Below are 13,566 nucleotides of genomic sequence, written 5' to 3'. Positions count from 1 at the left end.
TTCTCAGTGATTTATGATATTTAGACTAAGTATAACACTTGGCTGACCTTGGCTTTCATGACAAATTGTATGGAATAACCTGTGTGCCCCTCTGAACAAGCATAATGGATAGATGGCACACAGCGAGGCAAGGACATCCAAGAATGGAGGAAGCCACTTTAGGTGAGCTACTGACTACTTTTCATCTCTTAGCACCCAGTTATTGGCCAAGTGCTTACTCTGTCTTTAAGTGCTAAATCCTCTACTATGTTTGTTCGCTATTTTCCCCTTGTTGCAAGAGGGAGTTTATTAAGAGATTTACAAAGAGATTTGGGGAACGGCAAGAAAGGTCAAAGCAGCAGAGAAAACCACAAAACACCTCATTTGACATGCCTTCGCAGTTCAAAGCTGTCAGACCATCAGGACACAGAACAAGAGAGGCCTTGGATGGAGAGGATTAGGCGGGAGGCTTAGAGTCAGACCACAAACCCAGGTGTTTGTTCTCCCTGTGGACTAGGATTTACGAAGATATATTTGGGAACTGTCCCCGTGGCCTGACAATCATGAGAGAAGCAGGGCCAGTTCACCAACACACCTTCTGTCCTTAAGTAACTCTCCTACTGTCCCTGGAGCATCTAGTATCAACAGGTGTTACAGGGCCTACAGCAGGAACTAGGGGTACAAGGTGTGCAGGGATGGGCGACGCAGAGACCGAGGGGCTTGCTACATGCCCTGGGCGTTGCATGGGGGCTGCAAGGCAGCTTGCAGTCCTTGCCCTCTGGCAGGTCTAGAACAGGCTGAGCTCCCATTGCTGCTGCCTGGATGTCCAGAGCCCCGGCACTGCTGGTCCTGCGGCCCCAAGTTGATCACAATCTTGGCCAGCTGGGCCTCCACACTGGCCACCATGCACTGCACCTGGACCAACTGGGCACTGCAGCAGCTCTGGTTTTGGGTCCTCCAGAGACTCTGAGGTTGTGCAGGGCCTGCTGCCCGACCTCCAGGGCTCTCACCGCACCTCTTGTCTAAGATCTCTACCTAGCAAGGCAGCTGCTCTGAGCTGAACATCATGGATTTGCTACATGCTTTGTTTTAATGTGCATCATCTCATTTAATTTCTCCTCAAATCCTTTGAGAAGGGTGTGATCTTAGCCCTACTAATCACATGGGGAAAGTGGAGGTAAAAAGGTTAAATAATTTGAGTGTTATTGCATAACTTGTCTGATTCTAACAATCAAGCTCTTGACATTATCAAAAGTGGCTCAATCCTGATAGAGAACAATCATATTGAGATTTAGAAGCTGGAAATTATTAAGGCTCACTCATGAGCCGGGTGACTTAATTCCACACAATAGACCCAGAGCATCGGTGACTAATTCAAGCTGCGCCTCAGCGAAATCATGTACCTTCAGGGTCAGTCACAAATAGCTGAACCTTAGAATTTTAAATCTTTAAATGCCAATAAACTGCTTTATGCCAGTTTCTTGTTCTACCTACCCCAACTCTTGAGAATGCTTCATATACTGCCACAGATACAAGCTGAGAAGGATACATAACTTTTGAGATTGTAGGACATGGGACCTGTGAAAAGTCACTCATCCTGTTGATGATACTTTCTATCAGGAAAACCATCATGGCCGTAAGTGAGCATGTCCCAGGAGCAATAGCAGGCAGTCACAAAGGCATTCCAAGAAGTCATAAATTTTTTTTAAAAGTCTGTAAGTATGAGCTTAGTGAAAAACAGGAAATGGAGATTGAAAAAGGTGAGCACTCTTAAGTACCCTGACATAAGCAATCAGGCACACACGTTTCCTAAATCACGGAGTAGGGCAACCAAAGGGTATTGAATTTAGGAAAAAAACATTAAGTAACAGATCATTTTACCACCACAGTGACACAAAACATTGTGGACCTCTGAATGAAACTGTTCAACTTCCAAATGCAGTAAAATAAACTTAACAAGATTCTGCCACTTTTGAATAGTAATGTTTCTTCTTCTGTAGCACTTTTAATTCACATTTGAGCACATTTAGCCATCAGTGAAAACAGTACCTACCATTTGCAAATTGCCTCTAATCACAGCATCCTCAGGAAAAAAATCATCAATAAATGTGCCCCGTTGAGAGACAGAAACTGAGGTGGTTTAAGGAAAATGAAGGAAGTCACTGTGACAACAGAACTCCTTAAATCTTTTGTTTCATCAAAGTAAACAGAGACATGATAATGACCTACTTTGTAACGGGGTTTGACCCAATATCTCCTCTCTCATCCTTAGAGAATTACAGATTTATGAAAGGGAGTGAATTACGTGCTATGATGCTATGGACAAGGCAATACACAGATAGCCTCAGCTCATTCTCCTTACAGAATAGACAGAACTAGTGTTCTCCCATCCAGTTTAACCTCTGCTTTCACAGACCAGAAAACAAAGATCCAGAGACTTTGGTGATTTTCTCCTGTCCACATGGATGTGGCCCAGTCTGGAAGAGCAACAGTACAGCTTCGAGCATTACTAGAGCTCTTTCTGTTCTACGTATGATGTTCCCTGCCCTTAAGGGGCTCCCAGTCCTAATGAAGTGGAGAGGCAGGAAATCCCTTTCCATGATGTGGTATGAAGAGTGCTCTAATAGATGTGTGCTTTAGGTACTGTGCTATCTTTTCTGATCTCTTAAAAACACTCAGCGACACCAACCAGATGATTCCGAGATCAAATGAGACCATTATGAATAAACTGAATGTATTACTCTATTCGTCAAAGTACCAACCCCTGGCTGTAGAAGCTTATTAGGGAGCTGAATCATCACAGCTAAACCAGAACTTTTCATTCAGCCATCAAGTCATTTTCTGATAGGAAACAGAAAGCACAGCTTCTTGCACATTCATCAATAAAAAGAACGCACTTTTCTTCTGTGTATGTAAAATTTAAATGGAATGTTGATGAGAATACTACTGCTGAGGACTGGTATGTCTACTACCTATTCCCAGGCGGCTGAAAGGTAATACACAACAAGTGGTCCCTGTAGGCCGTTTTGGCACCACAGACTTGGGGTGGGGACAGTTTTGGTATGATTCAAGCACGTGACATTTATTGTGCACTTTATTTCTGTTATTATTACACTGTAACAAATAACAAAATAATTATACAACTCACTGTAATATAGAATCAGTGGGAACCCTGAGCTTGTTTTCCTGCAACTAGATGGTCCCATGGAGGGGTGATGGGAGACACTGACAGATCATCAGGCATTAGATTCTCTCTAGGAACGCACATGTGCAGTTCACAATAGAGTTTGTGCTCCTATGAGAATCTAATGTCACCACTGATACGACAGTAGGTGGAGCTTAGATGGTAATGCAAGTGATGGGAGCAGCTGTAAATACAGATGAAGCTTCACTCATCACCAGCCACTCACCTCTTGCAGTGCAGTCTGGTACCTAACAGGCCACGAACTGTTATCAGTCCTTGGCCTGGGGTTTTGGGATCCCCCAATATACATAACTGTTCCTGAGCCTTGATTAGCCAGCTGGTGAGATGATGTCAGGGTCAGGGATGCCGTGGGCATGTCATAGCTAATTTACATTCCTCACCTTGCAAAAGTTATGGTAAAACCAAACCAACAAGGATGTTTTAAAGACCAAATAAACTTTGTTAGACAACGACAGAGATCCTAACAACCTTATGTCTTAATAAACACTGATCATCTAGATGCTAAATTCTATAGGCCATTCTTGAAGGAAGTATTGAAAAGGAAAAACTGACAAGAACACTTATAGAAGTGCATAAGAGACATTCAATGTTCATATTTATCCCAAATGTAGGAATGGTTCCTCTGGAAGGATTCCTTTTTCAAGCTTTCAAGCAGAGTTGATTTGAAGATCAGATCCACCATTCACTGCCTGAGGAAGCAGGAGCAAGACCCTGACCTCAAACCCTCCAATCCAACAGCTGTCAAATGGAGATAAATGAATCTCCTTACAGGAGCTGGTGAAGGTTAAAGGAGGCACTATAAATGAAAGCCCAAGAGTGCCAGCAAATTTTAGTTATCACCATTACCTCCCACGTTAGGTAGTAACAGGAGACCTTAAACAAGGCTTTCCCAATCTAGATTCGACAGAACTGACAGTAAAACACTGCTGGTCTTTGGTCCTTATCTAACAATGTTTTATCTTAGCTTATATTCAAACAAAGGTGAATCTCATGTTAATTACATGTTGCTTACCTTGGTGGGGATAAGGGAGTGCACTGAGTCCCCATACTAGGCAGTGGGCTGAATCCTGCCTTGGGTGACACAGACATGATACAGCCATGGTTTCCCCTCTCCAGGTGCCCACAATGTAGCAGAGCAGATCATGGGTTCATAAGTAGCGGATACAAGCAGACCTTAGTGCATAGCCCAAATTACCCTCTACTAGAGTAAGGGGAGGTAATTTTCGGTGTTGGTACTTTATTTTGTAGAATAATTGTGTCATTCTGGTAATTGGAAGGCTTTTTTTAAATGGATAAAATATTTTAAAATTTAATAAAAAAACACATCCAAGCCCTCATTCAGAAAACAATTCATTAAATGTGCATTCATGAGAATATTTTCCTTGAGTGATTACAATAAGGATTCAAAGGATCATATTTATAAATTTATTTTCAAGTTTATCTCCTATGCAGTAGGAATGCAAAATCAATCTACTGCCATTATCCAAATGCTTAAATTTAAGACATATAAATTACTCAAACAATGTACTGCTGCTGTAGGATCCATAGCAGGGAGCTGAAATGAACATGTGCTTACTTTAGAATGTTCTCCCTCTTTCTCTCCACACACACACACACACACACACACACACACACAAATACACACAAACACACGTTTGTGGGGGGGTATATATATATAAACATATGTGTGTCTGTGTGTATATATACACAATAAATATCCCTGTGACAGTCAAACCATGGGATCAAATAGAGAACAAAGGTCACAAAGGAGGTGCCTGAGTTTTGACCATGCTTTGCAAAGAATAAATATTGTGATTATGTAATCTTATTCTAATGATGGCAAAAAGGATGCAAAATTCAGAGTGGCTGGTTACCTGCTGAGAAGCGTGCTCAAGTTTACTACTACTTTACCACCTGGCCTGGTTCAGACACATAATGCATGAGCTACCATGGCCACTTGGAACATAAACGTAAGTTTGACAAAAAAGGACATCTAGAAGAAACTGAAAACTGGGTTATACTCTGGGACGTGTAGAGTAAACACTGCTCCCAAGCGCCCACAAAAAGAAAGCAGCCTCAAAGCATTCTTTTCAGCATTGCTTTTCTTCATCTGATCCATTAGAAATTACAGCCTTTACTAGTAATTACTTAAGCTAAATGTTCCCCAAATCCAGTCACCGGGATTGCTTATAATAAAGAGTTCTGATAAGGAAAGGGCTACTCCTCAGGAAAGCAATCAAAATATCCACTCACCTCTGCAGGCAGCATCTGCTTGGTGTTATACAAACCGCGACACATTTTCAAAACTTCATTCCCCAATCTTTCCTTGTTCTCCATTGTACATCTGGTTAGCATCACGGTAGCTAGTCTCACCCATGGATTATCGGTTATGCTAGTGTTTATGGAGAAAAATACAAGGCATTGGAAATGACAAAAGCAATCATAATTGTGATAAATGTTAAAACAGAAGTGACATGCTTACGGTAAATTACAATCAGAATCTAGGTGATTAATGCTTCAAGTCAACCTTGTAAAAAAGAAAACAACTTAAGGAAAAAAAGCAGCTCCCTGTGGTGTCAGCAAGCAGGCCAATAGCACAGAGGCAGTGAGTGTCACTGAAACAGCACAGGCTTCGGAGCCAGACAGACTCGGGCTCAAACTGTGGCTACCTGGGTCCTCAGAGAAGTTAGTCAATACTTTTGCCTAGTTGTATGGTTCTGGGGAAGTCACCCTTGTGGGCCTCAGTTTTTTCACTGTGCAAAGCTATTTAACGTCTTTTTTTTCTTCCTTGAATAGCTGCTTTAATGAATGATGTGTGTAACGGTGAAAATTAGTGTTCATAGCAAGCACACATTACTATTTACTACAAAAATACCGACACTTGTTGATATTATTACTATTATTGTTATTGTAACGGGGTCAGGGCAGGACTAAGTTACAATCAGGATCCTGCACAGCTGAGGTTAGCTGGGGAGCACAGCTTGAGGAAGCCACAGACAAGCAGTATCATACTTTGGGCTTCACGCTGTTTCCTTGTATTAGAAACAAAAGCATACAAAACTTTGCTTTTCTTTCCCTCGTCTGACTTGCCACTACCCTGTGTTTCAGAGAAACATCACAATTTACATTTCCATTGACAAGTTAGTGGTAAATTCATTTCATGGCCCCAGGAGCAGGGTACTGATTTTACTTACATTAAGAAAAAATTACTATTTATTAAGAGTCTCTTGGTTCATTAGCACAGCACTACATTCTAGACATTGAACAACCAGGGATGGTTTTGCCCTTGAAGGAATTTTATTCCTTGGGCCCTGAGAAGAATTTCAAGTGCAACAGTAACAAGGGATCAAGCCCTTAGCAAAGCCTTTGTGTCTCAGCTCAAACTGACAATCCGTGAGGACAAAGAACACTGCTTATTTCGAGGTACCCACAGTTCTGTGAGAGTGCCTGATGTGCTGAGGAGTTTTCCTGCACTCAAGGACTTCCCCCTCTTTTCTCCTTTTGCAAAGTCTGACTTCAGCTCTCCTGGGTTTTTCTCACTGTAGGAGAAATGCTGGTTTGCCAGCATGGTGAACTATGGGGCAATGAGGCTTGGATAACAAATGAACAAGATATGTTTTTCACCAGCCCGCTGTGATATGCTAGATGAAAACAATGAATTTTCCTTAAGAACATACCTAGTATATTTTCCTACGAGGAACTAAACCTAAAAAACCAAAGTTGGTACTCGAAAATTACAGTCTTGTGGATAAGTTGTCACCTTTTTGTGTTGATGGGCAACGTGCCGTCACTGTCACACTATCCTCCCTCTCCTCCACCCCCATTTTTGGTGATTTATTTATTCAATTGGATTGTCTAAAAGAAAAAAAAATTCAAAAGTACTTCTAAGAACCTGTTTGTAAAGTAGCCCATCATACATTCTCCATATTTGACTTACTGTCTGCTTATCTCTTAGGTAGAGGAGACATGAATGATAGGAGGGGCGGGGGCTGAGCGGACTGGGAAATGATTTGTTCTGATTCTAATGATTTAATAAAGAGATTTATAAAACTCAGGTTAGCAATTGACAAATTCCATTTCATATGTGGCTACAAAAGAATATAACTTTAAAAATGAAGACTTTTGGTCTACAAATGCAGTAAATGTTTTAAATGCCATAAATGCCTTAAGTAAAGCTGATTTGGGTTTTTGCGAATAAGTAAATGATTTTAAATGGTCAGTGTTCCAAAAGTAAGAGAAAGTGGAAACTAATGTTAATCTACTAGAGGTGTCATATTTTGAACTGGGAAATGAGAGTATGAAGAAATCTACAATGCAACTCTACTAATTAATTTCTTTACAAATGTATGGCATTAGTGGCAATCTGATCAGTGGGCATCACCCAGGGATTTGTTCAGAAGCAGATTTCCAGGTCCCCGTTTGGAGAGCCGGACTCCACAAGTTAAGCAAAGGACTTAGGACCCTGCTTTGAACAAGCACCCTGAGCTGTGGGGGCACCCACACCATGATCGCTGGTACCAAACACGAGTCAGCTGTGAACTAAAGGTGTTTATGTGTGAGAGCCTGCACTATGGCTTTCAAACAGTGAATGTAAGAACCTGTTCTTAAACACAAGTCAGCATGCCATCGCTGCCAGAGAGGCAGAGAGCTAAGAAACATTTTCTTTCTGAAAACACTTGGTTAAAAAAATACCACAAAGGCCGGGCATGGTGGCGCACGCCTGTAATCCCAGCACTTTGAGAGGCCGAGGAGGGTGGATCACCTGAGCTCAGGAGTTCAAGACAAGTCTAGCCAACATGGTGAAACTCCATCTCTACTAAAAATACTAAAAATAAGCCAGGTATAGTGGCGGGCACCTGTAATCCCAGCTACTCAGGAGGCTGAGACAGGAGAATAGGTTGAACCTGGGAGGCAGAGGGGATGTGGTGAGCTGAGATCGTGCCACTGCACTCCAGCCTGGGCAACAAGAGCAAAACTAAGTCTCGGAAAAAAAAAAAAAAAAAAAAAAAAAAAAAAAAAGAACCGACAAAACCAAAGCACTACTCTCCTTGGTTTGCTTCGAAAATTCCTAACAGTCTCATGGATATGAGACTTTTCCAGATATTTGTTAGCAGTCCTAACTGCTCACAGGATATAGGACTTTATTTTCAGAAAAGCATCCTTCTTTAACCTCAAATGTTCACTGGCCTGGGATGGAGTATGTCAGCTGAGCATGGGGAGGGCAAGATCAGTCTGGGGCAAACAGCCACTTGCAGCAAGGGCACTGGTGTGCGCATCATTTGCCAATGAGAAGCCATAGCTCATGAGAGCCAACCCATGTGCTCAGAGGAAATCTGGCCACTTCCTCCCAAGGAAAGGGGTATGTTAGTGGCTGATAGCACAAGGACTGGATAAGTGCCCCATGCAGCTATGGGTGGCAGCTGCAAGCTCAGCGTAACAGAGGAAACAACACAGGCTGTGAAGGTGGCCAGCAGTTGGTTAGAATTCTGTCTCCTCCACTTATTAGCTGCGTGAATCCTAAAGTTGTTTAACTTCTGAGCCTCAATTCCTTCACGAATAAAATCAGATAACATCACCTTCCCTTGTAGGTATGTTGTGTAAATGACTGATAATATATGTAAATTACACATGACATTGTGTTTTCAGTAAGTAGGAATTATTCATTTCTTCCATTTGGATTCTCCAGTTGGCACTGTATGTACACTGTGGCAGTCAAGAAATTTCCTCGTGAAACTACTGAAACTACATTGTTTGCGTTGACATCATAAATCAGATATTATCACGCATTGTCTGATACTTTTGAATAAAATATTAGAGTTCAGAGGCAAGGAGAAATGGGAAGACTCTGCAGTATTTCAAAAACAATTTAAAATTCCTCTGAAGGCAAACACTGATGACACACACACATATAATTATACTTTCTCTGGCTCTTTTGAAGGTGCTATATTCTTGGGGATAAAGTCCAAATAAAAGAACTCTAATTAGGCTCACTTTATTTTAATACTTACACATATTCACTTTTCATAGGGGGCCAAGCTTGTAAAAGTAAAACCAAGTGCTGAAATTCAACCTCATGGTGGCTAGATTCCAGGAGCTCCACGAATAGACAGTAGCGGTTCTCTTCATTCTCGATGTCAGCTACGTCTACCTGGAAGAAGAAACACATACTTAAAGCTGGTGGCAAAGCCTTCTGAATAGGTTTACAGAAGCATTCTACTTTGATTATGTTGATTAAACTTTTTTGAAAAGTTTTTACAATGTGTTAAGATTCAACAACATCAGAAAAACAACCACCTCAAAAGCTCTATGCCTTACTCAATTTCAGATAATTATGTTAAAAATTATTTAGAACTACAATCAAGGAAGGTTCTAATTAGCTTTTACAAAATAAATTCAAACAAGTAGACGTCCATAGAACTAGCTTGTTGGCATTTAACGTATTTTAAGAGACTGAATTGTTTTATTTGAAATTATAATGTTTCACCATCCTCAACATTAGGTGAATTTTTTTACAGTTTAAATTATCCCAAATGAAATTCTATTTTTCATTAGAAAATTGGTAAACTTTTATGTTGCCTAGAAAATTTCTCTAATTTGAAATGAAAGATTTTACTAAAGTATATCTGTCATAGGACTTCTTTTGCTATAAATCAAAATAGAAAAAAATAGCCTTTATCTATGCCTCCATTCTAATGCAAAAGTAGTCTCTGCCAAATACAAAACACCCATTTTTCCTTTCATTGAATAACTAAATGGTTTTTCTTTTACATTGAGGCAGTCCTAAAACAAATCACATCTCCAATGTCTCTGTGGATGAAAATGTATGCTATTTTAGGTCAAAAAACAGTTTAAAGCATAAAAATAAGCCAAACTCTAGTTCTCTCATTTTCTAGCCTCAGCATAGATTCTTTCTATTTAGGTACACAGACAGTCATGATGATGAGTTCATCATGATTTGGGTACACAGACATTTAGATGTTGAAACCATGAAAGGATAATGAGAATGAATGGTTACCTGTATATATGCTAAACTGTCTGCACTAATGCATGTTTCCAAAACATTTACTTTAATGGTCACTCTGGCTCCGATTCCAAGCAGCCATTTGAAAAGTCACGCCATGAATTCTGTATTTTACAAAAGCTGGTATGTGCTATGAAATTATTGCTAATTGCTCTGAGAAGCCTTGCTCTTACGGTGACCCACCAGATCCTTCAAAACCTGCCTTAAAAGCACGTCATTCTATAAAATAATACCCCACAACCATTTTGTGTTTTTTGGAAATAATTTCATAATACACTCAGTTAACCCTTACAGCAGTTTCGTGTGGAGAACATCACAGGTATTAGCAACCTTGCTTTACAGATGAAGAAACAGGCCAGCTACCCCTGTGGCAGGGCTAGCAAGTGACAGAGCCAACATAGAGCTACAATAGGATCAGGGCGTTCTGAAACTAGAGGATTCAATAACCTAGATAATCTTTTAATATTAAGGTTGGACCTTGAGTTGGGAGTTTGGCAATGTTGCCTTGCCTATTTATAAAGAAACTTAAAAAGCAAAAGAAAAACCCAAGACATCCATCTATCTGTAACTCTCTGACCTCACCACCTTCACCTTGTCTCTAGCCTCAGGGTCTCTTTGAGGTTCCTTTCATATGTAAAATCATGCACATTCCCATTTCAGGAACTCTGATCTCTTTTCTCTGCCAGATACATTCTTCCTCCAGATATCCCATTGACTCCCTCCCTCCTCACTTTCAAGTTTCTCAAATGTCACCTATTAGTCAAGGCCCCGTTTAACTGCCTTACCTACAGGAGCACTACCCCATGCCTTTCCATCTCCTTCAACCTGTTTCATTTTCCTTCTTAGCACTTACAACTACGTGACATGCTATATATTTACTTACTGCCTTTCTTCTTCCATAAGAAATGTAAGATTGCCTTTCTTCTTCCATAAGAAATGTTAGCTCCTTGAAAGAAAAGGCTATTTTTTTGTTCATTGGTCTATATCCACTCTTTAAAATAATACCTGCTATTAAGTATATGCCTTAAAAGCCCATGCCATTCTTCTATGGAATAATAGCCCACAATCATTTTGTGTTTTTTTTTGAAATAATTTCATAATACAGTAAGTACTTATTGAGTGAATAAACTAATGAATGAACAAACATATGAATGGATGAGTGAATGAATTATAATTTATCACATAAAATAATTTCATATAAATTATATTAAATACAAATGGAGTTGCTATAAATTTGTGGCTGGTTTCATTATTAGAGATTAATGTAAGATTTAAAAAGAAAATGATATCAAGAGAGAAATCACTATTAAATGAAAAAACAGGACAAAAGATGGCAGGTTTGCTAGCATTACATCTATATAAATGATACTTTGTGACTGTTAAGTGATTTCACTAAAGTCCCTCTGGGCATCTGAAGAATGGGTTCCCAAAATGTTGACGTCTCAGAAGTTTTGCTGGCCTTTTCTTCCTGCAGCATAATCTCAGTGTCTACATGACAGTTTATCTGCAGGAAAGGTTTGTGCTTAAGAAGTATTTAAAATCCATTGTATGAAATGTTTCCGACGTTCCCAGCAGCGTCAATATTCCAACTACCATAAATAAATGCAGTAAATGAATAACACGTAGTTTCTCCTTTTTATGAAATATACACTTTATATGGGTTATTTTCTGTGTGTGATCCACTGTATGAAAAGGAAGAGATTAACAATAAATGAATCATGTTTTCAACAGCATCTAAATTTGCTCCTTTTCAGAAATTGTAATATACCTTTTGAGGATATAAACTATATCATAAGGGAAGGAAAGAGAAGAGAAACTAGAAATTAAATGTTCATATTTGTTTTTATAATGTGTGGAAATATGTATAAAATGCAGTTGATAATGAATTCTTTTTTTTTTTTTTTTTTTTTTTTGAGACGGAGTTTCGCTCTTGTTACCCAGGCTGGAGTGCAATGGCGCGATCTCGGCTGACCGCAACCTCCGCCTCCTGGGGTCAGGCAGTTCTCCTGCCTCAGCCTCCTGAGTAGCTGGGATTACAGGCACGCGCCACCATGCCCAGCTAATTTTTTGTATTTTTAGTAGAGACGGGGTTTCACCGTGTTGACCAGGATGGTCTCGATCTCTTGACTTCGTGATCCACCCGCCTCAGCCTCCCAAAGTGCTGGGATTACAGGCTTGAGCCACCGCGCCTGGCGATAATGAATTCTTTATTGCAGAGCACCTTTCCCAAATGTACACAGTCTTTTTAAGGGTATGTCTTTGTCAGAAAATGTTTTCTTCTAATGTCCACGAATCATTTCAACTTTTAGTAACTTATTTTTCAGAGCCTTGACTCCCATATTTAAACCATAAATGTGAAAAATACAGCAACTTACATAATTACCCATTCTGTGCATGAATGCTTGCATACTCCATCATCTCAAAAAGGGTTTCAAGTCAAGTGATGCAGCTCTTAAGAAAGCAGTTTTAACTCTGCTACCACTCTAGCTGCAAGCTACCCTCTATGAGAGAAGAAATTTGGCCTAAAAATGGACTTCAGCACATATTTTTTAAAAAGATGATAAAGAATATACTTGGTTAAATAATGGTTACCTACCTTGAAATATAACAAGTGTTAATCTAAGATAGTGTCCACATATTAAAATATCTAAAAAAAGGAATGTCAACATTATCTACTTTATTACATCCTTTAAGGTTTTTGCAATACATTCTGGTGAATTCTGAAGAAGAAAATGGGCCTAAAAATAGACTTGAGCATATAGTTTTAAAAACATAATAAATAATATACTTGATTGGATAATCATTACATACTTTGATATATAACAAGTGCAAATCTAAGATTTGTGTCCACAAATTCAAAATTCAAAATGAAGTTTCATGAAAAGAAAAATAAAAGGTAAAGGGCTCCCAGTCTGAACAACATGGCTTATCCACTTCTCTCTGCTCCTCTGCAAACCACAATTATAAACTACAGGAGTAATAAAAGACAGTGAAGGGAAAATTCTGAAGAGTGGTAAAAAGAAAGGACACTAGCTTGGAGCTGTAAGCCTGAAGAACATGGTATTCAGATAACTTCTGTCTCCCCAGTCAAAAAAAAAAAAGAAAGCCCACCCAGACCTAGTATTTCCCAACTCTGAACCTAGAAACAGAAAAGAGCTCAAGTCAGCTCATTTGCATTCAGAATCCCAGAAGAAAAGGAGAAAGAGGGTGGAGCTACATAAGACATATCTAAAAACTTCCAAAATTTGGTAGAAGACACAAACCTACAGATTCAAGAAGCTAAATTATTCCCAAACAGGACAAACCTGAAGAAATTTATGCCAAGTTATACCATAATTTGAAACTTGAAAAGTAGATAGAA

At 39.6% G+C, this 13,566-nt stretch overlaps 1 protein-coding gene across 6 annotated transcripts in view; it reads right to left on the bottom strand.

The window, feature by feature from the left end:
* Positions 1–13,566, bottom strand: part of NBAS (NBAS subunit of NRZ tethering complex) — a 454,285-nt gene that overhangs the window by 51,911 nt on the left and 388,808 nt on the right. For all 6 annotated transcript variants that reach the window (XM_078349936.1, XM_054245191.2, XM_054245193.2 and 3 more), the window contains 2 exons: positions 9,193–9,332; positions 5,438–5,576 (listed from right to left, as the gene is read on the bottom strand). In XM_078349936.1, coding sequence (XP_078206062.1) covers positions 5,438–5,576; positions 9,193–9,332 — 279 coding nt within the window. The remainder of the gene's footprint in view (positions 1–5,437; positions 5,577–9,192; positions 9,333–13,566) is intronic.

The sequence above is a fragment of the Callithrix jacchus genome, chromosome 14 (assembly GCF_049354715.1).
Source record: "Callithrix jacchus isolate 240 chromosome 14, calJac240_pri, whole genome shotgun sequence".
Classification (NCBI taxonomy): domain Eukaryota; kingdom Metazoa; phylum Chordata; class Mammalia; order Primates; family Cebidae; genus Callithrix; species Callithrix jacchus.
The sequence above is the reverse complement of the archived record's forward strand: the minus strand, read 5'-3'. Positions and strand labels throughout refer to the sequence as shown.